Source organism: Ricinus communis, chromosome 2, assembly GCF_019578655.1.
Source record: "Ricinus communis isolate WT05 ecotype wild-type chromosome 2, ASM1957865v1, whole genome shotgun sequence".
Taxonomy (NCBI): Eukaryota; Viridiplantae; Streptophyta; class Magnoliopsida; order Malpighiales; family Euphorbiaceae; genus Ricinus; species Ricinus communis.
The window spans coordinates 788,532-816,515 of NC_063257.1; the positions used below are offsets into that span (position 1 = coordinate 788,532).

Genomic DNA, 27,984 nt, shown 5'->3' on the forward strand with positions numbered 1-27,984 from the left:
GTCGTTTGCAACGTAAATGCCAATTTTTCAAAGGGAAGCGACATGTCGTTCATCGGCTAATAATTAAGAACTGCAAGCAAAAGAAAAAAGAACACAAATGTTCATTCTGTCCTCTAAACATTAAGCTCAAGTCAAATAGATCGAAAATGAGGTTTTTGCACTAATAACCTTCAATTTTGTGCTAATTAAATAAAAATGGCAAAATATATTATAAAGTGTTGAATTTCTAATTTTATTTTATTGAGTTGGTTAATTTTTGTATTGTCTTGTTGAGTATTTTTACTTTAGTTAAGGATCTAATAACCCTTAATGAAAAAGAAAATAAAAAATACAAAAATTCATAAAAATCTCTTAAATATGTATATAAAAAGTTCTTAATTCAGAAAAATTAGAAATAAAGGACATACTTAAAACTCAAAGTAAGTGAAACAAAATTGAAAGATTTAAGAGTTTAACAATAAATTTTACCAATAAAAGTAAAAGTTGGAGGATGCAATTAATTGTCTAAAAAAGAGTAAAATTAATTAAATTTGGATACAAAATGAAATACTTATCGTGTTAATATCGACCATAAATGGATTCACAAATATTTCCGATCCCCCATTTATTATTTTCTTTTAAAAATTGTTTTAATTAAAAATATAAAAGAAAAAAGTAAATATAGTTATAAATATATCATTAAAATCTTAGACTCACTTTGTTCACACAGTTGTGTAGAAAAAAATGGATTTAGTTGGTCAAATATTGAAATTAACATATTAATTAGTTGAAGAAGATCATTTTACTTGGAACCTATTTGATTTTTCTTTTCTGGAAGGGGAACCTATTTGAATTTGAGGTCAAAGTCTTGGGATAAAATGAGCTTTTGTCGCAAAAGGATTGCGAATGAAACCAATCATGACCATCCGATCTGCATTGCGCTAATCCTCTACAAATCACCCCTAGAGTTGCAGGGTGGAACTGAGCTGTACTTTTGTACCAATTCCCAAACAAAACCTCATCTTTTGGAACTTCTGTGCTGTACAAAACCTTGTATTCGTCACTCTTCAACGACTGTAACCTCACTTCACTTTCTGTAATTGCTTTCTGTTAATGACAAGAATATAAGAATTAGCTTTATTAGGGTTACTTTACTACGTTACCTTTCTCTCTGCTCTGGAAAATTTAATAAATAAAACCAATTGATAACATCAGATGAATTCGTTGACTCTGAAACCCTCCCTTTTTATATCCAATTCTTCTTCTTCTTGTAGTTCTACATTTATTTTATCGGGTCGACCATCAATAAGTTTCTCAAGAAAGAGGAATACTAGCATCAAGGGAAGGTTAGGCTTGAGAATTAGAGCTTATGATTCTTCCAAGAATGACTCTTCAAGTAATTCTGCTGATTCTAAGCCACCCAGCAGCTCTCTGGTAGCCTTTCATTTTTTAATATTTATTTCTTTTCTTTGTGTTTGTTACATGTATGCAATTAATCTAACTTTCTTGAGTACTAGTAGAATACGGGATCCTTCTCGAGGGATTGCAATACATTTTCTTTTAACTAAGCAGGTTGTCATTTAAGTGCAATTTCCTAATCTCTTTATTTTAACTGTGTTGAATAGGATAAGAATTGGATACAATTAGTGAGTCATTTTTATATGTAGAAACTATAACCTTTTACAGTTCTATGCTTGCTTTGCTAGGATTATGTTTGAATTTGAATTTTGAATGTCCTCTTTCAAATTTGCAGCCGAAGACCAGGAAAGATATTCTGTTAGAGTATGTCAAGAATGTGCAGCCAGAGTTTATGGAGCTATTTGTCAAAAGGGCGCCACAACAGGTTTTGAAAATTTTTTCCCCACTTGGCACCATTTGATTTGCTCTCACAGATCACTCTATATGGTTCAATCTAAATTTATGGAGGGAGAGTATTTCTCTGCTTTAGCATTCTTGGACATGTTCAGGTAGTTGATGCAATGCGACAAACAGTGACAAACATGATTGGAACACTACCTCCACAATTTTTTGCTGTAACAGTTACCACTGTAAGTTATTGAATTTCTGTGCCCTCGCTTATTTGGAGAGACAACAAGTTCTCATTTGTTTGTTAACAGGAATCAGCTTGACAATTTCTTTTAGGTAGCTGAAAATCTCGCCCAGCTCATGTATAGTGTTATGATGACTGGCTACATGTTTAAGAATGCACAGTACCGCATGGAATTGCAACAGAGCTTGGAGCAAGTTGCTCTTCCTGAAGTGGAAGAAAAAAAGGTGACTTCTTTATTTTGACATAAGTTGTCACTGTGTGCTCCTTTAAGCTGATAATCCTTGAAATTTCACTGCTATAAGCGTTGGTGTATAGTTGACTACACTGTCTACATTGATTTGCTACTTATACAATTGGTTGATGCACAGTTATCTTATTTTTATTTTTTGGGTTTTAGTCATTTGTTTTTCTAGTTTTAAGTTGCAATATGTAAAATGCTACCTTGTAATTTTTCTAGTCATTTAAAATTGTTCAGGATGTGCCAGATTATGCACCTGGTACACAGAAGAACGTGTCCGGTGAAGTTATTCGATGGAACAATGTTTCTGGTGCCGAGAAAATGGATGCTAAAAAGTACATTGAGTTACTTGAAGCAGAGATTGAGGAACTCAACCGTCAAGTTGGCAGAAAATCCACAAATGGACAGAATGAGCTGTTGGAATATCTCAAATCTCTTGAACCCCAAAATCTCAAGGTAAAGATGGTTGTCATCATTACTTATTGCCTTTGTTGCCATATGCAATATTAACAGATGCACCAACATGCAGTTAAGATGGTTTAATAAATATTAATCATCAGGGTTATGGGTTCTAGTCATTGTAATTTTAGTGCATATTAATACCTGAATCTGCCTTTCTTAGTTTATAAAGCATTTGACGTTAGATTTTCTTGACAAGTCAAAATTTGAAGGACTGAGTCTGTACTGCAATCATTACTTTCAATTAGCTTGCTTCCTGATTTCTTTTTGCCTGCTTGAATAGAGCTCATTCTAACTTCAGATTACATGTTTATGGTTCTGTAGGAATTGACAAGTAGCGCTGGGGAGGATGCTGTGCTTGCAATGAACACTTTTATTAAGCGACTTTTAGCCGTTGCAGATCAGGAACAAATGAAGGTTTGTGTTTGTCTTAAACCGAATTAGCTGTGTTCCCTGTTTGATGGAACTTTGACCACTAGGATTCTAGTTGAACCTCAGTATTATAAGTGATAAAAACATCTTACATATGTTTAAGTCAGCCAGAATATCGGAATTCTCAAAATGCTTTTGCTGAGTGCCTTATTTTCACTTATTCAAGCTGAACAATGCATCAAAGAATGACATAAACAATATGTAAAAAATCTCACGATTGTAACTAAAGATGGTTTATGTAAATTAGATAGTAATTATTACACCCAGATGTTTATTACGGAAGTTGTATCCATAGGGTCTTTCAATGGATAGCTGATGAATATTATTTAATTCCCTGATGCAGGTCTTTATATTTTTCAGATCTCTTCACAATTAATTGAGAATCTTTTTACTTGCTATAGTTATTGTAAAACTGGTATAAGTTCTCAATTTTTGTAACACTATTTCTGGTAACAGACGGCTATAACAGAGACTAGTGCACCTGAACTTGCCAAATTGCTTTATTGGTTGATGGTGGTTGGTTACAGCATCCGCAACATTGAAGTTCGTTTTGATATGGAACGAGTGCTTGGGACGCCTCCGAAGCTTGCAGAGTTACCTCCAGGAGAAAACATTTGATCACTTGTATGGAAGTGCTAACAATAACAGCCGGGACAAGGGTAGAATGCTATAATTAAGCGTTGGATATAATATTTGACTAAGCTGTTGCAGTTTTGAGTTCCCATGTTTGGAAGGGGCAGCAGCTGAAAAAAGGAATGAGCTGCTTGAAACGGACACATATTTTTGCAAGCTGCTGTTCTTTAAGTATTGCAAAACCTATTGATAAACTGTTGGTAGAAAAGCAGATTCCGATTTATGATTATAGTCAAGATTCTTGCTTCTTTCTATGTCAAATTGATTGATAATGAAAAATTTTAATTTTGGGGACTTGGTGAGTTCTTTTGTAATTTATTTTTGGGACTTGGTGAGTTTTTTATTCTTATATTTTTGTCTTTCCTTTTCAAGATGAAGACTTAATAATTCTTAAAACTTATTTGTTGTGTAACTTGTTATCCAAAACTATTCCAAGTGCATCAATCTAGATTGAAAGGATAAGTTCTAAGGGATAATGCCCTATCAGTTGGCTCCTAAGTCTGCTATGCATTGGCTGTCAATTGCTGTTTCTTGTGTACAGTTTGCACAATCATTGTGAAAAACGTTTGCCCTATGGAATTAATTTATAACGATCTGTTACTCTGCTGTCATTATATTATTGAGAAACAGGAAATGAGGAGAGGACGACGCGGGCGAGTAACTTAAATCAATTACAAGATGCCATGTAAAAGAAGCTCGTGTATGAAACTATGTCGAATATGGCAAGAATTTTTATTTTGATCTGGTTTCACAGGTAATTTTCTTGGATGTAATGTCTCTAAACTAACTGTTGGTCTACATGTTTCATATCAATACCTGTCTGTCTAGTCATTAATCAAGACAAAGCATTAAAAAATGGAGGAAAGAACTAAGGATTCTCTCTTCCCATTCCTTGTCATCAACGTAGTGTTCCAATGGACGTGCTTCTAGGTTTTAAATAGCAGCAATCAACTAGTCTAAAATAACAGAACAGAACAAGCTTTAGACTTGAGAAGACTCTGCCCCGAGATAAAAACGAGATGGAAATTGAGATCATGTCCAGAGAGAATATCAAACCATCTTCTCCTACTCCATCTCACTTGAAGACCTACAAGCTTTCCCTTCTGGACCAGCTTATGCCCTCTGCACATGTTCCTATTATCTTTTTCTATGGGCCAATCAATCAAACTGACATGTCAATAAGATTGCCAAAGCTGAAACAATCTCTGTCAGAAGCCTTAACTTCCTTCTACCCATTTGCCGGAAAGGTCAAGGATGATCTTTACATAGATTGCAACGACGAGGGCGTGTCCTATACTCAGGCCAAAGTCAGTTGTTGTCTTTCAGACATTCTTGGAAAACCTGACAGCGAAACGATATTTAAGTTACTTCCAGGCGATTCCTACTTTATGGAGTCGTCAGGAAATGGAATTCCTGTGGCAATGATTCAGGTTAATGTTTTCAAGTGCGGTGGTGTTGCTATTGGGACTAAAACTTCACACAAGATCATTGATGGTCCTACATCAACTGCATTTCTCAAAGCATGGGCAGCCATTGCTCGCGGATCAGGCGAAACAGTTGAACCTTGTTTCATTGCACCGTCGCTATTCCCACAAAATGATTGTCTACCTAAAGATACAATGTTAGCTATATGGCCATCATTGATAAAGTTCGGCAAGGGTATAACTAAGAGATTTGTGTTTGATGCTTCATCTGTAGCCATCCTCAAGGCCAGAGCAGCTAGCTCATTACTTGTGCACCGCCCAACTCGAGTAGAAGCTGTGTCAGCCTTTATATGGCAGTGCAATATGCTTGTTTCTAAAGCAAAACATGGTTGCCAGAGGCCGTCCTTTCTATCACTCATTGTGAACTTGAGGGGAAAAAAGGGAACCCAATTGCCTAGTAATTCAGTTGGGAATCTTCTTTGGATGACAATTGCACAATGCAGTGCAGAGACAGAAAGAGAGTTGCATCCTTTGGTAGGTCTGCTAAGGGAATCTATATCGAAAATTGATGGTGATTTTGTCCAAAAATTGAGTGGTGAGGAAGGGTTTTCCAAGGTTTGTGAATGTTTACAGGAATTTGGTGAAGTTTATTCAAATGCAGGAGCTGATTATTTGACATTTACAAGCTTATGCAATGTTGGCATCTATGAAACTGATTTTGGATGGGGAAGGCCTATTTGGGTGACCCCCGGTGGAATAACTGGACCAGTGTTTCAAAATCTTGTATTTTTGAACGAAACAAGTGTTGGTGATGGAATTGAAGCATGGTTGACCTTGGATGAACAAGATATGATCATTTTGGAACGTGACACAGAGATCCTTTCATTTTCTGCTTTGGACCCAAGTCCCCTTTCTTGAAGTTGCATTTGATCAACACAGTTACAAAATATAGCAGTTTCTCGTTTCTTTCTCTTTTTTTCCAAGGTTCCGACAGTATGTAGACTTAAATGTGATTATTTATGTTAGGGACCGGTCCCGAAAAATCAATATCAATTAAAGAAGTATTAACCAGAATTTTCATTGGTCCTGGACCAATTATGTTTTGGATATGGGCTTTTATTTATAGGCTAATTCCAAGGAATTCGCGAGAGTTCGTCGAGAAAGCTTTTAAATTGAACTACCACAGAGGTATCTGATGCTCCGTCGCCCCAACCAAAACTTATTACACCCACCGTGGCCCACTTATTCACCCTAAATCAAACGGCTCGTGATCAGATCATACACTATGGCCTTTTTTTACATCAAAGTTATTTGGTTCTTTTCACAATACGATCCAAAAAGATTCATTTTATACAATTAGGTCCTTTGAAAACACACTGTTATTTATTAGTCTACCCGAGATCAAATATTAAAAAGATACTTCTTCAGTCAAGGTCTGATATGTATTTATCTTTTACATTTCAGTCTCTGTTCTTTTAACTAATATAGTTTTCGCCTTTTACTGTTTTCTTTCAACTTTTATTTGATTCTAATTAGCAAAAAAAAATTTCAATAAAAAATGCATAAGAAATAAAATTACATGTAATAACTAAAATTTTATTATAATTTTATATTAAAAAATAAAGATAATTTAATAAATCTTTTCATCATTTAAAATGTTTAGATTTTAGATTATTAAAATAATGATTATATATAATTTATTTAATTATTAACACATTTCTAATTTATAAAGAATAGATTATAATGTTTGATATTTATATCCATTTCAAAAAAGAAATTCTTGTATTTTGAATTTTAGTTTTTACATAAATTAAAAAAATTACATAAATTTTAAACTTTTAAATGTTTAAAGTAACTTTTCTTATAAATTTAAAAATTTAAAAACAATAATTGAAATAATTATTATAATATTTCTATTTAATCTGCATATAAGATGAAAATGTTTGATTCAAAAATATTTAATTTTATGTACATAGTCTAGTTTTTCTTATTTATGTATCTTTTTAGTTATAAATTTACTTTTTAATTAAAAATATAATAGATATAAAAAGATGTAATTTTTCTAAATATAGAGCTAAATGTAAGAAATTAATATATACCAAAAATGGACTGCGAGAATAAAGAATTGACCAATAGAGTTAGAGATGTGTGCTTCGAAATTTTTTTAGGACTTAGATGCAAAAGGAAACATTTATGGACTAAATCGTATAAAAGTCCTGACTTTTAGGACTTCTGATATCAGAGATATTACCCCCGATAAAAACCATCGGCATTATGACACTTTTTAGTGCTTATGCTGAAGCAGAAGCGCAACTAGTTACGCCCTAAATCATTTTCGGCGGGATCCAAGTCTCGAAAACACTTCATATCATATCGATCCTCTCCTTCTTCACTTTAAAGAGGTAATAACTAAACTATCAATTCCATTTCTAGGTTTAGTCTTCACTTTCTTTACTCTTGATACTGGAGTACGTTTTTGTTTAAGTTTTAAAAAAAAATGAAAAATTATTCGAACCATGCTACTTATTAAGTTTGCGACTAAGTTGTATCTTCCTCCGCTAAAAAAACCCTAGCCGTCTGCTCCGGTTAGGTGCTTTTCCTCTGTGTTAATATTTTGTGTTGCAGTTTTTTTTTTTTTTTTCAGATTCTAATTTTGAGCATCTATTGTTAAGCTATCTTGATTGACATTCTCTAATGGCGGTATGTTACACGTTCTCGTTGAATTTCTGTTACTGTGAATGTTTTAGGTTCGCATTTTGTTTTATTATATATTATTTTCATTTATTTATCTTTGAATTGTAGGTTGATAGAATTTTTAAAGATGAAGCTAGCGAAGAAAAAGGAGAGCGTGCCAGAATGGTGAGTTCTTTTTACTGATTTGTGTCTTTTCTTTTTTCTTTTTCTAAGTTGTTGTGTGCTTTAAATGATTCATCCGAGTATAAAGCTTAATACTCAACTAATTATGAGAAAGTAAATTAAACTGTGTAAACCATGCTTATGTCACTTTATTTCCTATCATAATTTTTTTGGGGGTTTTCTTAGGCATCATTCGTTGGTGCTATGGCAATTGCTGACTTGGTCAAGACTACTTTAGGACCAAAAGGAATGGTAAGCTTTCTTCATTTGCAAGTGTCTTGCCAATAGGAAGGCATTGCTAATAATCTGTGTCTTTTACTTTACTATAATGCCTGCTCATCTTCATATCGCACGCACAGGATAAAATTTTACAATCGACAGGCAGAGGACGTGAAGTAACTGTTACAAATGATGGTGCCACCATCTTGAAGTCCCTTCACATTGATAACCCAGCTGCTAAAGTTCTAGTTGGTATCTATCGTTTGCTGGCCCATCTTGCGCTATGACTTTTAGTTCCATCTCACGATTGTTTAAGCTGAATAAGATTGTACTAAAACATCTGTATCAATAGGGGCTTCTATGATTTACTGAAACTTCTTGGTTGTATAAGAAGATGGCAATGTTGATAAATAGCTCTACTGCAATCAACTGTAGGATTTACATAAAATATTGCATATTCTTGAAGCAAAGTCTAGTCGCTAGCCATGCTCTTCTTTAAACAGGAGACCGAAAGTCCAATTATTCTTCATTTATATCTTCTTACTTAATGAAGACAGTGCATCTAGTGCTGTTAAGAAATTGTTGGATGTCATCAATGGAACTAGGTACATGGATCAAATGTATTATCCGATTGCAACCTTGGCTTGACAGAAATCCTTAATTTGGCAGATATTTCAAAAGTTCAAGATGATGAAGTTGGTGATGGGACAACATCTGTTGTTGTTTTTGCTGGGGAGCTTTTGAGGGAGGCAGAAAAGCTGGTGGCAGCAAAGATTCACCCAATGACAATAATCGCTGGTTTGTTTTGAACTGCTTGGCTGTTTGGCTTCCAATTCTTCCTTCTATTTTTTCTCCTCGGTTGTTATCACAGGTTTTCATTACCAATTAAACCTTCACAAACCCCCAAATTTCGGAGCTATTCTCATTGCTTCCTCATTTTGTATATTATTTGGTTTTGCATGCATTTATTTATAATGCGGTATAGCTTATGCTGATTTACTTGTTTTGGAAAAACAGAGTTTTGAGTGTTGGGTTTTACATAATTTTTTCCCTGGTTATAGGATGATTCTCCTCCTACTTGTTGATTCTATCTTTGGCAAAAACAAAAGTTGTGAAACCTTTTTTTTTTTTTTTCTTTTTAACATTTTGTTTCAACTAAAGTTAACAGAAGTGTGATAGAAGTTGGAAGGTCCTGTATGCTGGTATGTTGAAATGGTGGATAAGAAGCCTGAAAGTTTGTGTAAAATCTTTTTCTCCTGTATATGTGGAAACCTTATTAGTTTAAATAGTGATGGTCGTGTTTTGTCTTTTTTGGAGTTTTCTTTCTCATGATTGTGGATAAGTGTTTGACCATTAATCAATAATCACGGTACTTTGCTTTCATAATGTAATTTCTTAATGTGAATGTTTGACGTTCAGGTTATCGAATGGCAGCAGAATGTGCCCGCAATGCTTTGTTGCTTAAGGTCGTGGACAACAAAGATAACAAAGGTATTCATATTTTCTGTAATACTTATTGGTGCCAGTTTTTTTCTGACATTATCTTAATGGAAATTGTTGTTTCTGGTGAGATGTTGTTGTTCATTTGACATTTTGGTAGTTCTGTGAATCTATGGACATGAACGTGCAGAAATTGAATGGATACTTTTCTTCTATGTTGTGAAGTGCATATTCCATGCTTTTAGAATCTTTCAGTCACAGGTTTTGATGCTTATCTGATGCATGTCATTATTGAATAATGTAGAGAAATTCAAGTCGGACTTGATGAAGATTGCAATGACTACTTTGAGTTCCAAAATTCTATCACAGGATAAGGAACATTTTGCAAAATTGGCTGTGGATGCTGTCTTGAGGCTAAAGGTAAGAATTTGCAATATTTTGATTCAAATTGCGATGGCGACTTCCAAAAAGATCTTAAATGTCTATGTGCTCCGGACATCCTTTCTTCCCTTCCTCCCTTCTCTTCTTCTATTAATTGTTTCTTGTTTGTCAATTGAATGGCAGGGTAGCACAAACTTAGAGTCCATCCAGATTATCAAAAAGCCTGGGGGATCGCTGAAGGATTCTTTCTTGGATGAAGGGTGAATATATTGACTTAAAACATTTTATTTTCTAAGAAGTCTTCACATGGACATCAATGTCTTTGCTTTAGTACTACTAATGTATTATGTAGCTTTTTTGTTGGCTAATATATAACCTGGAAGTTTCATAGGAGGTACTTGGTTGCATAAACAGTCCCTTATAGATCCACCTGTTTCTGGTTAATAATTACACTATGATAGACAAAGGAACATCTGTTTAAAATCTTTACCAAGTAGACCTAGGGGTCTGTTTGATTTTGCTATGAATCTCCCTAGATTCATTTGTTTCTTCCAGAATGTTAAAATTATGGTCTTTCTTTCTTTAGATTTATTCTTGACAAGAAAATTGGTGTTGGACAACCAAAGCGAATAGAGAATGCAAAAATTCTGGTGGCAAATACTGCAATGGACACAGACAAAGTGAAGATCTATGGGGCACGTGTTCGTGTTGATTCAATGTCTAGGGTGGCTGATATTGAAGCAGCTGAAAAACAGAAAATGAGAGAAAAGGTGGACAAGATAATAGGCCATGGGATTAACTGCTTCGTAAACAGGCAATTAATTTACAATTTCCCTGAGGAACTTTTTGCAAATGCTGGAATACTTGCAATTGAACATGCTGATTTTGATGGAATTGAACGTCTGGCTTTAGTAACTGGTGGTGAAATTGCATCGACCTTTGACAATCCTGAGTCAGTTAAGCTTGGGCATTGCAAGCTAATTGAGGAAATTATGATTGGTGAGGACAAGTTGATCCACTTTTCAGGTGTTGAAATGGGTCAGGCCTGTACAGTAGTACTGAGAGGTGCAAGGTACATTATTTAAACATGTACTTTGTTATTATTTTTCTCCTGCTTATATTACAGTATTGAGTGCAATCTTTGGCACAATGGTAAGATTGGTTTTCTGTGACCGAAATGCCATGTCAACAAAATCAGGAGGATGTGTGTGTGCACCAACAGTCCTCGCTTGATACAAGTAATTTTATTAGGTGTTTAGTTGATGGGAAAATGGAGGAAGGTTGGAGAAAATGAAAAAATGAACAGAGACTCAAAGTAAAGAGAGAGAATACACTCAGAGAGGAATCAAAACTAATTCAATGAGTTACAATAGTGTCTCTCATTCCTTTGAACCCCTAAGTCAGCTAAGCTCACGACTAATCTAAATCATCCATTGTTAAATCCATCTGATTCCAATCCAATGGTCAACAACCACTAACACCAAAATCCTACATGTATCATCCCTCAAATGGGTCTTGTTTTAGATTTTAGCCTGACCTTTTGTTCTTCGTATTCAATGTTAACAATGTTCCTGTTAGACTGATGATTATCAAATAGAATCTGTTTGCTGCAATTCTCGTGGCTCTTAAACTTTGCTAGACATCACATGGCTATATGAGCGCAGTCTCAAACTTTAGATATCTCCACATGACTTTTAGTTGAGAATTGTGTACCACTTGCATCTCTTCATTTCTTTCTCTCTTTGGCAGCCACCACGTGCTTGATGAGGCAGAAAGATCTTTGCATGATGCCTTGTGTGTGCTGTCTCAGACCGTCAATGACAGCAGGGTTTTACTTGGAGGCGGATGGCCTGAGATGGTGATGGCAAAGGATGTTGATGAGCTGGCCCGAGCAACTCCTGGGAAGAAGTCCCATGCTATTGAAGCTTTTTCAAGAGCACTAATTGCAATTCCAACTACAATTGCAGATAATGCTGGTCTAGACAGTGCTGAAATGATTGCTCAACTCCGAGCAGAGCACCAGAAGGAGGGATCCACTGCAGGCATTGACGTCATCACTGGATCTGTAAGTATCTATGAATGAAAACTCTAGTTATATTTAAGTCTTGAGTGTACTTCAGCTTTGTATGCTACATGTATTCTGGTAATGCACATGAGGTCTAGCATCCTCTTGTTGGCTGCCAGGTATAGAACTACACCAAAAGATAATGAGCTTTTGACTTTTTGGATTTGAAGCTAGATTATATTTGCAATGTAAATCATAATATAATTTCAGAATTTTATCGGAGTTTGGTTGAATCCAAAAAACTTGTTGCAGTGTTGAGCATTGGCATCATAGAAACTCGATGGGGATTTGTAGTATGGCAATTTCATCCTTTGACTGAACTGCTGAATAGGTTTTTCACTAAATGTATCATGTTGGGTTCTGTTTGTTGACTCTTGTCATCTTCTTAATTCTTACAGGTGGGAGATATGGCTGAGCGTGGTATTTCTGAATCCTTCAAAGTTAAGCAAGCCGTATTGCTCTCTGCAACTGAGGCAGCTGAAATGATTCTGAGAGTCGATGAAATCATTACTTGTGCTCCACGAAGGAGAGAAGATAGAATGTGAGAATTAGGTGTATGTTTTGGTTGGACAAGGAGTCGTGTTGTAGTTCTCTATTTTCTTGGCATTTGCTATGCTTTGCTTTACTTCTACTGTCGCTGTACCAGTCTCGGTCTTCTGCTAGGCACATTGTTGGAGGAGTTGCTATTTCATCAGCTGCTCTTCCGGCTCTTGGTGCTCGAGTTGATGCAGCATTGATATTAACTGTTGAATTATATCACTGAGGGTTCCTCTGAAACTTCTGTGCTCGAGCTGTGTTGAGGAAATGAAGCAATTTATTTTGTTTCCAAATTCCAGAATTAGTTAATAGCAAATCTTGAGCATGATCTGATACAGAATAAATTAGAACAGAAAAAAGGAAAAAAGAAAAATTGGAAAGCAAAACATTTATTAACATTTGCTGCACAAATTGCAGGTCTGTTTTTGGTGTGGTGCAAGTAAATTGTCGTTCAATTAGTTTTTGCTGCGAAATAACCGCTTCACCGTACAATGGAATATCTGATTTTCTTGAAAATACGATTGAACATGGCAAGCTTACCAGTTTCTATAATGGGTTGAGAATAGTAATTCTGAAGGGCAGAAACCAGAACTTCATTGGGAGGGATTCTACATCAAATGTCTAGCAAATTCCAACCCTTCACAACCATACCCAATTCGTTTCAGCACACTACTCTAATGCCCGCAAGAGCATCTTTAAAATTGAAAGAAACATCATAATTTATTTTGTCAGAATTGAGAAAATAAATCCCTTTTAGAATTTTGATTGTTACGATTCTCTGGCCCTCTTTTTGTGCATCTAGTCCATAAGTAGTCCGCATACGTTTTCAGGAAAACTTTTATTTTATTCCACATAGACAAATTAAAAATAAAGAGAAGATTAATTAGGAGAAAAACCAAAACTTGCAGAATTGAATAAACAATTAAAACGACACTAAGTGAGTCCGACTGTCGTGCCGTATGCAGTTATCCAACAACTGAAAACTATCACTCTTTACATATACAGACTCACAATAGCTGAATCGAGCCCCTAGTTTAACTTCTCTGAGTCTCCATCTTCAGTTTCTACGGGATTCGGAAGATAATTTCATTTCTTAAAACCTCTCTAATGGCGGAGAATTCGCAATTCGATCTTGATCGTGTGCTTGCTCACAACTTTCCAGAGGTATTATTCATCTCCCTATCATAACAACAAAATTTTTTTAAAAAATTTGAATTGCATATTTTTATATTTCTTCTTGTTTTCTTCTATTGCGGGGCAGCAGACAACGTACGCTTACACTGAGAGGTACAGCGCTGTTCCAAGTGTAGTGAGAAAGCCTGTTACAGATGTATTGAAATTTATCAATTTAAAGTTACTCCTAGTTTATAAAATTCAAGTAATCGTACTTTTTCCTTTGTTTCTTTTGGTTTGGATAGAGATGCAGCGATTTATGCCTTGGGAGTTGGAGCTTGTGGCCGGGATGCTGTTGATGCCGACGAGCTTAAATATGTTTATCATGAAGACGGTCAACAGCATATCAAGGTATTTATCGCTTAGTTCCGTTGGATTTTATATGGAATAGGATCTTAATTATCAATGATAATAGTCTCCTATTTAAGTTTTCTTTGGATGATAGAACCCTAAGTCAAACGTAATGTTGCCAATTTCATTTTGATCTTCTTTTTTGCTATAAAGTGGTAAAAACTTGTTGAAGAATTATAGATTTTCTGATTCTTGTATTACAATCACATCATATTTATGAACTTGTAGGTCTTACCAACATTTGCTGCACTATTTTCGCTTGGATCATTGGCAACTGGTTTAGATTTGCCTGGCTTGCCGTAAGTAGTAATCCCCATTTGAGAATATGAGTTTTTCACTTCTCACTTATAATTTTGTCACAGCCACTTGAAATTAATTTAGTATCTTGTTGAAAGTTTTATTAGATGTAAAGTAACTACGTATTCTAATTTCCATGAATCAGATACGATCCACGTCTTTTGCTGCATGGACAGCAATATATAGAAGTATACAAGCCATTTCCTTCAAGTGCATCTGTAAGTCTTCTATGATGATATGCCCAAAGCATAGCAAGTGCAATACCATTAAGTATTGTAATTTAGGAATTTGAGATGTTATTGCAATTACTCTGTAAAATTTCTCTTTTCAGAACTCTTTGAAAAAGATTTTGCTTTACATTTGTTTCATTTGGGTCATTGTAAGTCTTTAGTAGTGTAATTTACTTCATTCTTAATGCAGATACATAACAAAGTTAGTCTTGCTGGACTACATGACAAAGGTTGAAATCCATTAGCAGATACACTATTAGTTGATACCCTCACTTCCCTTTCTTGAATAGAAACATTTCTTTTCTTGTAAATATCATAATTGCATCCCCAAAAAATTCAGGTAAAGCAGCTATTATTGAGATTGAAACGAGAAGTTACGAGAAAGAGTCTGGTGAACTCTTATGCCTGAACAGGTAGTTGACTCTTAACATCTGATTTTACTGTGCAATGGTATCAATTGCTTATGACATACTATTCTGTTTGCTATTTTCAGGTCAACTGTTTTTCTCCGAGGTGCTGGTGGCTTCTCAAATTCCACTCCTCCATATTCTTATTCCAGTTATCCAACCAACCAGGTTCCAGCTGTGAAAATACCGAAGTGTCGGCCTTTTGCAGTATATGAAGATACTATTCAGCCATCTCAGGTTAGCAGTACAGACCCCACTAATGCAAGACCTGAGATTTGTGGAGTTCAATATTTAATGTTAATGTACAGTGAAGTGTTACCTGTCTCAGTTTAAGCTCTTCTCATGAGGTACAAAGTGAAATTTGGGAACATAACATAAGTGAGGAGATAGAGAATATACTGTTACTACTACTCTCTTCATTTTGCCAATTTTGCTGACAACCAATATATTTTGCTTTTGTCACATAAATTCTTTTATTGGTTTGTTCTTTTAAGATGTGTGATACTTGACTATGCTACTGGCTATTTGTTGCAAATTATTGCAAATATAGCATATAATGCTTTCTATGCCAATAACTCATAAACCTTAAGATATTTTTACTAAGGTAACACCTACAGTTTTTAACTTCTACAGCTGAAAATATTTCTGAGGTTGTCTCGGTGTTTCTGATAGACTTCGCTTTATTTCTTCTTGATATAGATGTTTCATATAAGATACTCATGTCGACCATCTCTTTCATGTTTTTGTAGGCGTTGCTGTATAGGCTATCAGGCGATTATAATCCTCTGCATTCAGATCCTATGATTGCTAAAGTTGCAGGGTACGTAGACGTGTCGGTATAGTTTTTGGTTGTTAGCTGTGATTTCACAAGTATGGTTAGGAGATCAAAATTCAAAATTTATGGGTGGGTGATATTTGTAGTCTAAAAGTGTGAAAGGAACTTAGAGAAGAAAAGGTAACTAAATTTATCATTTAAAACGCTTTAGTCCTTATTAGCAATATTCATTTATTAGTAAGAGTGCATGGTCTCTAATCAAATATGCACATAAATTTTGATTACATTTCTATCATGCTGATGAGGATCATATCTCTGATGTATTAAGATGATTCTAATTTGTAGCTATACTTTGAATGTTGTGGCAGTGCAGCTTTGTGATTTTCTTTTTCATTTTCATTTGTGATCCATTTGCAGCCTAACTTTGATTTTGTCTATGTTCCAGCATAATACTGATTTGTTTTACTTCTAATGCATGTTAAAGATTCTCGCGTCCAATATTGCATGGGCTATGCACACTTGGATTTGCGGTTAGGGCAGTCATCAAATGCATTTGTAGAGGAGATGTAAGCATTATCAAAACCATATCAGGTCGATTCCTTCTACATGTGTACCCTGGTGAAACTTTGATCACTGAAATGTGGCTTGAAGGCTTGAGGTATTTTCTTGAAACTGTAATCGAATTTGTTCAGATCTAATTTTCACTTGTTTCTTTCACATTTGTACTGAGATGGATATTATAATCTGCAGGGTCATATATCAAGCGAAGATAAAAGAGAGAAATCGAGCGGTGCTGTCTGGCTTCGTAGACCTCCATCACATAGCATCATCATCTTTGTAAATTGTTTCCATAGATATAAATAAAATGATGAATTCTAAAGTGCTGCAGTTAAAGTGATTTTTCAATATTTCTATGTATTTATTGAATTAAAATTATAAAATCTACATAAATTGTTTTTACATGTGACTTTTATATAAAATTATATACTAAAATATTTTTATATAAATTTTTCATAAAATCTTTTTTAAGTAAATTAATTTAAAATTTTATAATTTTTTTTTTCAAAATATATATAGAAATATTGAAAAGTCATTTTAACTACTTTATTTTAGAATTCATAAATAAGAGGCGTTTTATTAAAATAGAACTGTAAAATAATGGTGGCTGTCGGATATATAGTGGCATATTATTCTCTTCATAGTACTATGAGATAATGGTACTGTTAGTAGGCCTCGTTTTCTACCATTCCAGATTTGAAGCTTTCGACTAATTAATGTGTTTTCTGAGTATTTTGTTTTTATGTTATTTATTAGCGGCCTTTGAGTTTCCATTTTCGTTTTCATTTTGAATTTCTTGATTTCAGCATATACGATTTGTTTTTTTTTTTTTTTTAATATATATATATATAAGAATGATTAATAGATAATAAATTTCATGTTGTATGCAAAAATAGATAAATTTCATGATTGCATCGGATTAAGTATTATATAGTAATTCTATTGTGACTTTTATATTAAACACAATAAATTATACTCTGTTGACAATTTATTCTCAAGTAATGGAAGTTCATTCTTTTCATTCTACCATTAAAATATATACACTAAGTATCAGGGTATTTGTAATTCACTTTTGTAGTTTCATAAGGAAAGATAATTAACAAATAACAAGACGAAAATGATCTCTCAAAAACATGAAAGAAAGGGAAAAACGCAAAAAAGGAAAAAAGAAGAAAGGGGCATCACATAATTCATTAATGATGCGTATTAATTTCATAGTTAGCAGAACTACGCTGAGGAGAAAATATCTGACAGCTGTCCACGTAAGTAAAATTAACGGTCAAGATCGTGCTATATACTCGTATACATAACGCGAACTGTGTTCTATTTATACAACTTATAATTTCCATGAATTCCACTTCTTCGCTCCAACTACATGGACTCCGCCAAATAAAACGCCGGTAATATCCTTGATGGTAGCAGAGTCTCAAAATGTCTAGCGAAACTGAAGCTCCCCTAGACAGCACTCTGGACGCGGCGGCGCCAGTTTTCTCACCTACCGCCAATGCCAAATTTTCCATTGGCGACGAGGACATGAGGCTTTTTAATGAAGCTGTTCGTTCTTTGCCTTCTCATGCCGTTAAAGATTTGCTGCGCAATGGGGTTCGTGCACTTAACTAACGATATGCACGCCTCGTTATAACCATACAATTAGGGTTTTGTTTCTGTCTCTAACAGATTTTTGCGAACCGTTTTGTTGTTCTGCTTTATCTTTCTTATCGAAATTAACTGCCGTTCTTTTGCTAAAGAAGCTGAGTTCATTATCTATTTTTAACAACCCAAGCCCAATCAAGAGGTGTGGGATGAAAGGCGGATAAGAGAGCTTTTTTTATTAACAATTTAATTATTGAACGATTTATTCACTGAGTGGATTCGCTTACTGGTTGTTTGGATGCTGGGGAACATAACAGAAAAAAAGAAACTATAAGAACTGCATGTTGTAAATAGCTGATGATATACTGCGGTTATTTCAATATTTGCTGCTTAGACCTACTGAAGTAGGTTTTCAGAGCGGCCATTGTTGCTTCTGTCCCTACAACCTTTTGCATACGGTTTCATTAATTCTGCTTTAGCTCTGTTGCCCAACTGAAATATTGTCTGTTTGATTAAGAGGCTGACTAGTAGTCTAATCAATTAACTATAAATTCACACAATGCATGGGAATGTATCAAAAATTTAAGGCCACTAGTTTGCTTCTGTTTTAGATATGCATGAGATGCATCTTTCGGCTACTTGGAGTCCAAGGACATATTTTCTTTACCTATCCTCTCTCGCGGTCCCTGATGCATAATATACTTGGAGAGTCTTGGAAAGATGACGAAGATATGAAAGGTTGTTCTACATATAATGAATCAGGAGTTGATAAAGAAATATGCAATGTTTGTTTGGGCATCTTGCAATTCATTCATCGTGATGATAAAGGAGTACTAGTGAAAAAACACAATGCTGTTAACTTATGCGTATCAATTGCTGAATTAATAAAGCAAGAAGGTCATCAGATTGATAGCTTTTCACTTGAAGTCTCTATAGCACCAATTATCCAGGAAAATGAACGTGTTATTCGGTAAGGGTTATTTAACCCCAGGATACTCTTGATGTTTAGTGATTTTGGAACTGTAGATAATGTTTTATATGTCACATTTTTTTTTGAGTTCCTTGAATATGTATAGAGTTGTCATATGTATATATTTGTTAACTCCCAGATGGAATTGATGAGATGTAATGAACTTTATGGGATGTTCTCTACATATTTTCTTTGAGAAATTGTAGCATGACTTTAACTAAACTTAACTTCGTAAACCTCCATGGTTAATGAATTGTGAAGACCTCTGTGGGGGAAAAAGCAATGTAGAAACAACTCTATGACAGGGCACTGTATTACCTTGTTTCTGGTTTATAGAGCTTCAGCAAATTCTAATAAATGAACTCGACCACAATTGTACTCCTTGAGTTATTGATATCTTTTTTCCCCTTTTTATAGGATTTTCTCTTGTGAATAACTCTGAAATCATGAAATCAAAATACTGATAATAGTTGTTTGTTTATGCATTTTGTAGATTGTATATGGAAAGGAAATACAGATCAGAGCTATGGTTCCAAGAAAGTGTTTCTAAATGTATTTGTACAAAGGAAGCACTAAAGTTTGCAATAGCAAATCCACTTGAAAGGTTGTTGGTGAGTAATTAAAAATTTGTTGTCTTTGAAGGATGGATTCTTCTCCATACAGTGGAGCCCCTTCATGTAATCAAATTTATTTCCTGCATGTACCTTTCCCACTCTTTGACTATGAAATAAGGAGAGCCTCACCATGAGACCTAGCCTTTGAGTAACATCATTTAATTAATAGTTAACTGAGCAGCTTGGTCTGTTTGATTTTCCTTGCAAGAGTGAGGCTAAGGCGATATGTTTTGAGTCATAGGATTTCCCCTGATTAACTGATAATAATTTGTTACTGATGGGACATTATTTTTCATGCTATTTCAATTTGTAGCGGAAAGCAAATAAATTGGCTCTTTTAAGGAGTAATTGTAAGTGTTTATATAATTAGAGAAAATGTTAGCAGAATTTGGACTAAATTAACCAGGATTGGGCTTTAAAAGGAGAAGGATGCTTTGTAATAGTACAATGAAACTGGGAACAGCAAAAAAATGTAGTGAAGTCACTCCCAAATTGATCCTCCATTAAATTAAAGCTTTGCAGGATGTAAAATCTGGTCCAAGCTCTTGCCGTATTCGTCTAACTTACACGCAAGCTAAGCCATCAGGTATAGCTCCAAATTCAGTGCCTGGAGGTGAAGGTTGCAAGAGAAGAAAAACAGGTATAAGTTTGTTGCAATGTTGTGTGCACATCATTGAAAGCACTGTTTTTCTAGTTCACCTGAGTAAAATCATCTGAGTTTTGGTTGCTGATGTAACTTGACCACTTTATGCAGGCATTACTGATGCTCCAGAGTCTGTTAATAATGAGTTAATCAATGCTAGGAATGGATGTTTTGATTCCTCTATGTACAAAGGAATTGATTCCTCTGAGAGTTCTTTCTGTGGTCTGGAAAATCATGAATCTTCTGAGTGCATCTTCCCCAAGGAAAAAGTAAGTTTCTAGCTTGTTTCTGCTGCAGCCTCTCCATTAGAATGGGGTTTGATCTGGTGGCAACATGTCATTATTTTAATGGTCCTGGAACTTCAACACTCTGAATTTTGAAATACATGGTTTTCAAAGTCAAATGCACTGTTTTGTTCCTTCGATTCAAAAGAAATGAAGGTGTGTTGGCTTTATATAGACGATATATCTTATTTGGTTTGAGCTTTATTTCTTTCCAGGTAAAGGAGCCCTGCAACTTGTTATTTCTTTGTTACAGGACACCTATCTACTTTGGTGGAAGATACCTGAAGGTAAGCTGATAGCTATTTTCAAATTTCTGTGGCTTCACACAACTGAATTATGGTGCACTTGCTTGTTCACTCTTGGTTGGCTTGCTCTAGTTAAGCTTGTTTGAATGGACTTCTGAAGCAATTGGAATCTCTCTTTTTTGAGCAAACAAGAGGTGCAATTCAGCCTTTTTTTTCTTTGGAAACTCGAGCATTGTCACCACTTGCTTATGAAACTAGTTTTTCTTTTTATGACCTTACGAAGACACTTAAGTTGCAAACTAATTTTTCATTGTAGCTGTTAACTAAGGGAGAGTTTATTAGATTTTCTTTCTGACTCGATTCCTGAAATAGAAGCTCCATCTCATCCATTTTACCATGCAGTATCAAACAAGAGTTTTCTTGAGTGGTGGGGCTAATATGAACAAACATTTGACATATGTTTGATGCTTCATTTTAAAATGAAAAATCAATATTTGTGTTGGCTTCTTGCTACCTTGTGCAATTTTCAGTAATTTTAGTACCTTATATTTGCAGTTCTCAAGGAATGTAAGTCAGACACGTTGGATCATTGATGATGAAAGAATGGGAGAAGCATCCATTGAGGTGCCATCTATTACTGCTGACAATTGATATGTTCCTAATTGAAAGCTGCTCTCATGTAAAGATGAATGAAAAACTAATACGTGTCTGGTTATTCTGTATAGGAGATAATCGGTGGCAGCATTTTTCCAATGTGTCAGGGTGATAGCTACAAGTTTCATGCAGCTGGTAGAGAGGATATTGATGTACTGAGAATCTGCTCTCCTGACTGTCACTATAGTCCTATGAGTCTTGTTCTGATCTATTGAATTACTCTTTCCAGGTCCGAATGCTGGGTTCTGGTAGGCCTTTCCTGGTCGAGATACAAAATCCCCGCCAACTCCCATCTGAGACCCTTGTAAAAGAAATAGAAACAAAGATAAATAACATGCATGATAAATTGGTGAGTTACTTGCCAGATTTCGAGGTTGTGTTTTCTTCCTTTCTATTTCCCACTGTTGTGATTAAGTGGGAAGAAGCATATGCCTGATGCAGGTTGGCGTTAGACATCTTAAAATGGTATCCAATCACGGTTGGACTCTGATGCATGAAGGGGAAGCAGAAAAGCAGGTCTCTCTCTCTCTCTCTCTCTCTCTCTCTCGCTATTCCCTTTTTGGGTGGTAACTTCCTCATTGCATATGCATTAAGGGATATGCTATTACTGTAGTATCATACTTTCTTGCAGAAGCAGTATTGTGCACTAGTGTGGATTTCACGCCCACTTGAGGATCAAGACTTGCAGTCTATTGCTTCCTTAAAGGATATGGTGTGTTTTTTGTGTGAACTTCATGATCTATTACTGTAAAATTAGCAGCAATTTGTTTCAATTAAAGATGCAACCTGAAACATATGATTGAACCTTCTAAACTTGCATGAAGCAAGTTTAGCATTAAAATTTTATAGTTTTTTTTTTGCTTTTGCTATGCACTTATTTGCTGAAGATTTTAATTTTATTCATGTAAAGTGCTTAATGTTGTTGGCTCTCTATCCTTGTGCAGCAAATTTTGCAGAGAACACCAGTGAGGGTGCTCCACCGTCGAAGTCCATTAGAACGTCAAAAGATTATACATTGGTTGGAGCTTTTCCATCTATGTAGCGTTTATTTTCCTAATTCATTATTTTAGTTTGTTGTCAATGTCTTAACAGGTTTTTCTCCTTCCAATTCTAGGATGAAAATCGAAAGGCTTACTGGGAGCTGTCAATATTTTCTTTTGCATCTATGCACCCAGGTAGCCACTTCCTCTTTCCTTTTTTTTTTTTTTCTTTCATAAAAAGAAATCACTATATCTTCAGATAATCTATTCTTGTAAATATGACATCCTAATTGATTGGCAATAAAAGAATTTAAGCTTTTAATCAAGCAAATGGAAAACTTTTTATTTATGGCTGGATGAAATATACTGGACCGAGGTAGACATACATTTAATATCTTTTCGGTGTCGATATGCAATTCTAAATTTGCAATAGCATACTTGGTAATTCCAAGTGAAAGAGAAGTGTGCATATGTGCAGAGGAGCTGTATATTTTGATTGATTGCCTTCAAAATCTTGACAGATTCTTGGATCTCTCTTTCCTGTGCTACTTAACCTCTTGATGCTTATGGGAAAGAATTTTATGATGTTTGCGTCCAGCAAAATGCAAAAGCATTCACGACTTTAGTTGCATTGCAGGCTGGGACATATATCAAAGAATTTGTTCATGGGGATCTGGGACGTACACACCCAAGGTAACAAGAACTTTATTCTTTTGTCTTCTGTTAGTTCATGCAAAGTTTATACCAGCGTTTCATTATTTGTCTAAATGATTCTGTCACTTATTCTTTAGTAAATATAGATAAGTTGATTTTCGTATTCAGTTGGCGTGCTCTGACCCTAAGCATAGAGAATGAATTTATGGACAGCCTTGCTTATGCTGGTGCCATTAGATATAGGTATTCATGGCTTTGTTAAATAAGGCAATAGCGTCCTTTATACTTAAATATTTTATATCTTTGGCAGCATTGGATCGATTCTAGGATGCAGAGCAGAGATTTTGCAGCTTGATGTTACTGAAGTAAAAATGGATTGCTTCCTGGCTGAATGAGTTGGGCAACTTGACATTTACTGAAGTGGAAAATGATTTATTTCCTGACTGAATAAGTTGGTTGCCATCAATTGTGAGAATACCGTTGCAATTTGATATTTGACTTCAAATACTTTATTGCCATTTGAGAGTTAAAAAAACAAAGCCTAATAAAATTAGAAAAATCTTATGGATGTGTAGTATAATATCCCTTTGAAAAAGTGATGATAAGTCCTTTTGTCATCTCTGGAACGATCTTCCTTATTTATATCACATCATAGTCTGCTATTATTCAATCCAAGTAGCGTCCAATACCTTTGCCATGAAGCTATATCGATCAGCAGCTTCGTCAATCTACAGAACATAGGTACAATGTCACAGTAATAAGTTGGTGAAACAAAATTTGAGAAACATGGTGCAATTTTATGTATTTAAACATTACCAGTTTTTGTGTAGGACGCCCAGCTCCATGTCCAGCCTTGCACTCGATGCGACCTATTATTAGGTTGGTTTGGGGGCTATTCTCCAAACTTGTGCATAAAACATGCTGCATGGTCTGGAATAAGTGACAAGTTTGGCGTGAGACCCCGATGTGTAACACAAAGGACAAATGACTATATTTTTTAGGACATGAGATATTGGATAAATTTACGAAAGCTATGGTGTATTGATCCTCGAACCACACATAAGTGTTTAACGATATTAAATACCAACACTAATCCTTTAGCTATTATGATAAATACGTAGAAGCAAAAGATATAATATGACAAACAACTCCGGGAAGAGGCATCATCGATAACTAACCGCCAATAACTTCAGTGAGTGGAGCGGCACAACACGATCATCATGATCAGCAGTAAGTAGCATAGTGGATGGATACTCACAATGACGACTGTTAGGTTGTTCCCATGGCCTTCGCACATTATGCAGTGGGGAATACCTGAGAAAAGTAAAACAAGCAGGTGAGACAAATATCTTGGAGAATTTCTACTGCAATACTATCATATCCTAACTTCAAGCAGACAGATATAGGTGCTAGACTCAGCTTTTTGAATAGTATTCATCTAGACTACAAAACATATATAAAGTCAGTAACAAGATGTGATGTGCTTATTATGCCAGGTTTCACCACTCACTTAATTAGCCAATGGAATTCCTCCTCCTTGTCTGAACAGCCATAATCAGAAGTCCACGCATGACCTACAGAACAGAGTTCAATCAGAACATGACACTCGAGAAATGGCTAATACAGCACAAGGATGTCAACTAACCTATTGTAAACTTGTGAAATCGCAGCATGTCCATGACACCAACATGAGCTAAAGCACAACCAAAAAGATCAGGTCTCTGCCACAATAAAATACAGTAAACAAGCAATACTCATGTTAGTTATAATAAAGCCATAAAGGATAGAACTAAACTGCAAGAAGACAAACAAAACAATTATTCACCTGATTGATGGAAGCTCCAATAAGAAGCCCACCATTGCTTCCACCTTCAATGCACAATTTACTCGGTTGGGTATAACCAGTAGATACAAGATATTCAGCAGCAGAAATGAAGTCATCGAAGCAATTTTGCTTTTTCTCAAGTGAGCCTGATTTATGCCATTCCTCGCCATATTCTCCACCTCCACGAATGTTTGCAATACAGAAAACAGCACCCAAATGCCTTGTGAGTATAATACGACTAACACTAAATGATGGCGTCAGACTAATGTTAAATCCACCATATCCATATAACAAACATGGATGTGATCCATCCAGTTTTATGTTCTTCTTGGCCACAATAAATACTGGTATCTTGGTGCCATCCTTGCTAGGAACAAACACCTGGAAACAAAGAATTCTCACAAAGTGATATGGATGTATACCCACACACACACAGACAAATGCACAAAAGAGAACACATATCTTCAACTTAAATTTCCAGCAAGGAGGTCTTCCACAAGTTCCACAAGGAATAGGAGGAAGATGCCATAAATCAATTGCAAAGTTAATGCCACAAAAATGTAAAATAGGATAACAATCACCTGATCCACATAGAACTCTGTGCGATCAAATCCTGGTACATTAATTTCACGGAAAATCTCCATCTCCGGAACTTCAGAATCTAAATTGCATTGATAAATGATACCAGGGGTAAGAAAACTAGTAAATCCAATAAATACTGTACTATCTTTCCGCCGTGCAGATATCCCATTAACAGTGCCAATGTCCATTGGTAAATGATGCAGTAGGGATCCGGTTTTGAGATCCCTTACCTGTAGGACATACTTCACATCACTCAAGTAACCTAAAATCAGTTTATCACCATTAACAGCAGATGCCGATTCTAGGACATCTTTCTCAGCTTCTGGGACGACATCCGTCCAAATACTTGGCTCCCTCAAGTCTACCCGGACTAGCTTATATCTTGGAGCATCTTTATTAGTCAGAAAAGTAAATCTAGTGTCATCATTTGCAATGGCAATGTACCGTGCATCCAAGTTATCAATAAGCTTAGTAAATGGGAGCAGGTCATTTCTTCCTCTGAAACCTTCAAGACCTTCAGCAAAGGCAGATATATCGCAATAGTATACTTTGTTGACAGGATCACAGCTCTCATCAATATACAGGAGGAGATACTGCAGAATAACATGTAAAGATAATTCACTTTGATTGAATTTAACAGAGATATACATTATCCATTCTTTTATATGCACCAAACGCTAACTAAATACATGTAGAAGATAAGTCCTGTATAAGAATCGTGTAGGCATGCACTAGTCCTACAGATGCATAAGGACTCAATTAAAAACTGAAGCCTCAAACGATTTCTGCGAAAAATGAAATGAGAATTCAAGAAGGCATAAGGTATATATTTATATGTATACCTTCCCATCATCCGTTACACTAGCTCCAAACATATATTTGGGGTTTTCAGGATCTTTCCAACATAGTATATCTTCAGATTGATCCGTACCCAATAAATGATAGTATAATTCATGATAAAGATTAGAATCAGTCTCTGTCCCAGCATCTATATTTTCTCCTTCTCTGCACACAACAAAAAGGGGGGGCTTCAATTTTTCAACCTAAGCAAAATCCAAAACAATGAACAAAGACGGAAATTTAAATTTAAAGATATGATGTCGACATACTTGGGAGCTGGATACCGGCTATAGAAAAACCCTTTACTATCATGTGTCCAACTAATACCTGAAAATTTAACCTGTAACAAGAAATGCATAAAACAATGATTAAGCTCATAATCATTGAAACAATCAACTGGTCTATCCCTGAACAATAAGACAACTTACCCAAGATAAAGTCTCAGCCTCAACTCTTTTATCCTCAATACGCATAACTTTAACTGTCACCCAATCACTCCCACTTGAACTAAGCCCGTATGCCAAATACTTAGCGTCCTCACTAACCGAAAAGGTATTCAAAGACACCGTTCCATCCTCACTAAGCGCATTTGGATCAAGTAAAACCTCAGCTTCACCCTCCAAACTATCCTGTACCAATTTGCAATCAACAATTAAAAAGAAACGCAATCAAGCAATACATATATCTTCCTTTTTTTCTCTCTCTAACAAATAGTACCTGCACGTAGAGAACATTTTGAGCTTGGAGTCCAGTGTTATGGAAATAGAAATGTTTATCCCCTCGCTTAAACGGCGCATCGTATCGCGGATGATCAAATAGCTTTGTGATTTTCTCGCGAAGCTTTTCTCTTGTGTCGCATTTCTTTAACACACTTTCCGTTAATTTCACTTGCTCTTCGACGAACTCTTTCACTTCCTGAGCGTCAGGATCTTCAAGCCTATAACAATTAACAACAAACACATTGCTCTTAAATTGGAACCGTAAAACTAATAATAGAACGTTCAAATTGAATTCTATTACCATCGGTAAGGATCGGCAATCTTAACGCCGTGATAATCGTCAACGACGGACTCGTCACGGCGAGCAAGTGGATAGCTAAAAGGACCGTTGAGACCAGAGAGAGAACCCATTATTGACCGCGAGAAAGAGCAATGAGTTTTTCTTCTTGTGAAGTTCTGGGGGCGCGAGTGAAACGAGGCAGCGAGATTCTGGAAGCGGCGGGTAAAATGAGGAATAGAAATAGGAAGAGAGAGAAAGAGATGCGCATGGCGAGTGGATGAGAACATTATTTCGGCGTTTAATAGGGGGTTCCCTGGATGCTGGGGCATGAGGACCTATTGGATTTTATGTTGTATGACGCCATTTTGCAGTTACTATGTCGCCATGAATGCGATACTGGGAAATGCTAACTACTTTTTCAGTTTTAATTCTGTGCCCATGGACCATCATCATCTTATTAGCAATTTCATTCTTTGAGGGAGATTTCTTTTTTAAAATATATATATATATTAATGTAGTGCCTGCATATTTAATTTAACAGTATAATATAATTATATTATTTAAATAAAATTATATACATATATTTCTCAAAAACGA

General features: G+C 35.4%; 6 protein-coding genes across 12 annotated transcripts; 5 read left to right on the forward strand and 1 right to left on the reverse strand.

The window, feature by feature from the left end:
- The first annotated feature begins 996 nt into the window (after window positions 1-996).
- LOC8267865 lies at window positions 997-4,085 on the forward strand. The gene is made up of 7 exons (XM_015718215.3): window positions 997-1,413; window positions 1,733-1,822; window positions 1,947-2,027; window positions 2,122-2,253; window positions 2,505-2,723; window positions 3,051-3,143; window positions 3,615-4,085. The coding sequence occupies exons 1-7, from the start codon at window positions 1,195-1,197 to the stop codon at window positions 3,774-3,776; spliced, it is 996 nt and encodes a 331-aa protein (XP_015573701.1). The 5' UTR covers window positions 997-1,194; the 3' UTR covers window positions 3,777-4,085.
- A 151-nt stretch (window positions 4,086-4,236) lies between these two features.
- Window positions 4,237-6,187, forward strand: LOC112535158 (vinorine synthase). The gene has a single exon (XM_025157669.2). The coding sequence runs from the start codon at window positions 4,811-4,813 to the stop codon at window positions 6,131-6,133; it is 1,323 nt and encodes a 440-aa protein (XP_025013437.2). The 5' UTR covers window positions 4,237-4,810; the 3' UTR covers window positions 6,134-6,187.
- Window positions 6,188-7,484: 1,297 nt separating this feature from the next.
- Window positions 7,485-13,006, forward strand: LOC8267863 (T-complex protein 1 subunit beta). Of its 3 annotated transcripts, XM_048370973.1 has the most exons (13): window positions 7,504-7,617; window positions 7,759-7,760; window positions 7,841-7,915; window positions 8,018-8,074; window positions 8,258-8,323; window positions 8,431-8,542; window positions 8,960-9,088; window positions 9,710-9,781; window positions 10,035-10,150; window positions 10,295-10,371; window positions 10,698-11,183; window positions 11,861-12,176; window positions 12,575-13,006. In XM_048370973.1, exons 3-13 carry the CDS (start codon window positions 7,910-7,912, stop codon window positions 12,719-12,721), a joined length of 1,584 nt encoding a protein of 527 aa, XP_048226930.1. In that variant the 5' UTR covers window positions 7,504-7,617; window positions 7,759-7,760; window positions 7,841-7,909; the 3' UTR covers window positions 12,722-13,006. The 3 variants fall into 3 exon arrangements, with proteins under 3 accessions (XP_048226929.1, XP_048226931.1, XP_048226930.1); XM_048370972.1 differs by lacking the exon at window positions 7,759-7,760 and having other exon boundaries at window positions 7,485-7,617; XM_048370974.1 differs by lacking the exon at window positions 7,759-7,760 and having other exon boundaries at window positions 7,502-7,617; window positions 7,860-7,915.
- Window positions 13,007-13,620: 614 nt separating this feature from the next.
- Window positions 13,621-17,236, forward strand: LOC8267862 (enoyl-CoA hydratase 2, peroxisomal). Of its 2 annotated transcripts, none has more exons than XM_015718061.3 (11): window positions 13,621-13,877; window positions 13,975-14,000; window positions 14,132-14,237; window positions 14,466-14,536; window positions 14,680-14,752; window positions 14,955-14,994; window positions 15,105-15,177; window positions 15,258-15,408; window positions 15,921-15,991; window positions 16,431-16,604; window positions 16,697-17,236. In XM_015718061.3, the coding sequence occupies exons 1-11, from the start codon at window positions 13,821-13,823 to the stop codon at window positions 16,785-16,787; spliced, it is 933 nt and encodes a 310-aa protein (XP_015573547.1). In that variant the 5' UTR covers window positions 13,621-13,820; the 3' UTR covers window positions 16,788-17,236. The 2 variants fall into 2 exon arrangements, with proteins under 2 accessions (XP_015573547.1, XP_002510625.1); XM_002510579.4 differs by having other exon boundaries at window positions 13,628-13,877; window positions 13,978-14,000.
- Window positions 17,237-17,839: 603 nt separating this feature from the next.
- Window positions 17,840-23,758, forward strand: LOC8267861 (tRNA pseudouridine synthase Pus10). Of its 4 annotated transcripts, XM_048370970.1 has the most exons (16): window positions 17,841-18,106; window positions 18,709-19,067; window positions 19,561-19,678; window positions 20,204-20,321; window positions 20,436-20,593; window positions 20,824-20,895; window positions 21,409-21,477; window positions 21,579-21,659; window positions 21,737-21,856; window positions 21,949-22,023; window positions 22,139-22,219; window positions 22,452-22,525; window positions 22,622-22,682; window positions 23,125-23,180; window positions 23,310-23,384; window positions 23,452-23,758. In XM_048370970.1, the coding sequence occupies exons 1-16, from the start codon at window positions 17,936-17,938 to the stop codon at window positions 23,534-23,536; spliced, it is 1,773 nt and encodes a 590-aa protein (XP_048226927.1). In that variant the 5' UTR covers window positions 17,841-17,935; the 3' UTR covers window positions 23,537-23,758. The 4 variants fall into 4 exon arrangements, with proteins under 4 accessions (XP_048226928.1, XP_048226927.1, XP_015575537.2 ...); XM_048370971.1 differs by lacking the exon at window positions 22,139-22,219 and having other exon boundaries at window positions 17,840-18,106; XM_002510578.4 differs by lacking the exon at window positions 23,310-23,384 and having other exon boundaries at window positions 17,843-18,106.
- Window positions 23,756-27,801, reverse strand: LOC8267860 (prolyl endopeptidase). Its single transcript, XM_048370969.1, has 12 exons — window positions 27,409-27,801; window positions 27,106-27,325; window positions 26,817-27,017; window positions 26,658-26,728; window positions 26,391-26,553; window positions 25,548-26,141; window positions 24,967-25,347; window positions 24,787-24,862; window positions 24,652-24,715; window positions 24,320-24,455; window positions 23,958-24,071; window positions 23,756-23,869 (listed from the first exon to the last, which is right to left on the reverse strand). The coding sequence occupies exons 1-12, from the start codon at window positions 27,714-27,716 to the stop codon at window positions 23,804-23,806; spliced, it is 2,394 nt and encodes a 797-aa protein (XP_048226926.1). The 5' UTR covers window positions 27,717-27,801; the 3' UTR covers window positions 23,756-23,803.
- Window positions 27,802-27,984: the final 183 nt, after the last annotated feature.

Bases quoted from the DNA above. Each gene is read 5' to 3' on its own strand.
- LOC8267865 (XM_015718215.3), top strand. From the start codon at position 1,195: ATGAATTCGTTGACTCTGAAACCCTCCCTTTTTATATCCAATTCTTCT. The intron at 2,028-2,121 runs GTAAGTTATTGA...AATTTCTTTTAG, and splicing joins TTGCTGTAACAGTTACCACT to GTAGCTGAAAATCTCGCCCA. The intron at 2,254-2,504 runs GTGACTTCTTTA...AAAATTGTTCAG, and splicing joins CTGAAGTGGAAGAAAAAAAG to GATGTGCCAGATTATGCACC.
- LOC112535158 (XM_025157669.2), top strand. From the start codon at position 4,811: ATGGAAATTGAGATCATGTCCAGAGAGAATATCAAACCATCTTCTCCT.
- LOC8267863 (XM_048370972.1), top strand. The intron at 8,075-8,257 runs GTGAGTTCTTTT...GGGTTTTCTTAG, and splicing joins AAGGAGAGCGTGCCAGAATG to GCATCATTCGTTGGTGCTAT. The intron at 10,372-10,697 runs GTGAATATATTG...TTCTTTCTTTAG, and splicing joins GATTCTTTCTTGGATGAAGG to ATTTATTCTTGACAAGAAAA.
- LOC8267862 (XM_015718061.3), top strand. From the start codon at position 13,821: ATGGCGGAGAATTCGCAATTCGATCTTGATCGTGTGCTTGCTCACAAC. The intron at 14,238-14,465 runs GTATTTATCGCT...ATGAACTTGTAG, and splicing joins ACGGTCAACAGCATATCAAG to GTCTTACCAACATTTGCTGC. The intron at 14,537-14,679 runs GTAAGTAGTAAT...TCCATGAATCAG, and splicing joins TTAGATTTGCCTGGCTTGCC to ATACGATCCACGTCTTTTGC.
- LOC8267861 (XM_048370970.1), top strand. From the start codon at position 17,936: ATGTCTAGCGAAACTGAAGCTCCCCTAGACAGCACTCTGGACGCGGCG. The intron at 20,896-21,408 runs GTAAGCTGATAG...TTATATTTGCAG, and splicing joins TTGGTGGAAGATACCTGAAG to TTCTCAAGGAATGTAAGTCA. The intron at 22,220-22,451 runs GTGTGTTTTTTG...ATCCTTGTGCAG, and splicing joins TTGCTTCCTTAAAGGATATG to CAAATTTTGCAGAGAACACC.
- LOC8267860 (XM_048370969.1), bottom strand. From the start codon at position 27,716: ATGCCCCAGCATCCAGGGAACCCCCTATTAAACGCCGAAATAATGTTC. The intron at 27,018-27,105 runs GTACTATTTGTT...AAATTGGTACAG, and splicing joins AAAATGTTCTCTACGTGCAG to GATAGTTTGGAGGGTGAAGC. The intron at 24,863-24,966 runs GTGAATAATTGT...TTATTGTGGCAG, and splicing joins TTGGAGCTTCCATCAATCAG to AGACCTGATCTTTTTGGTTG.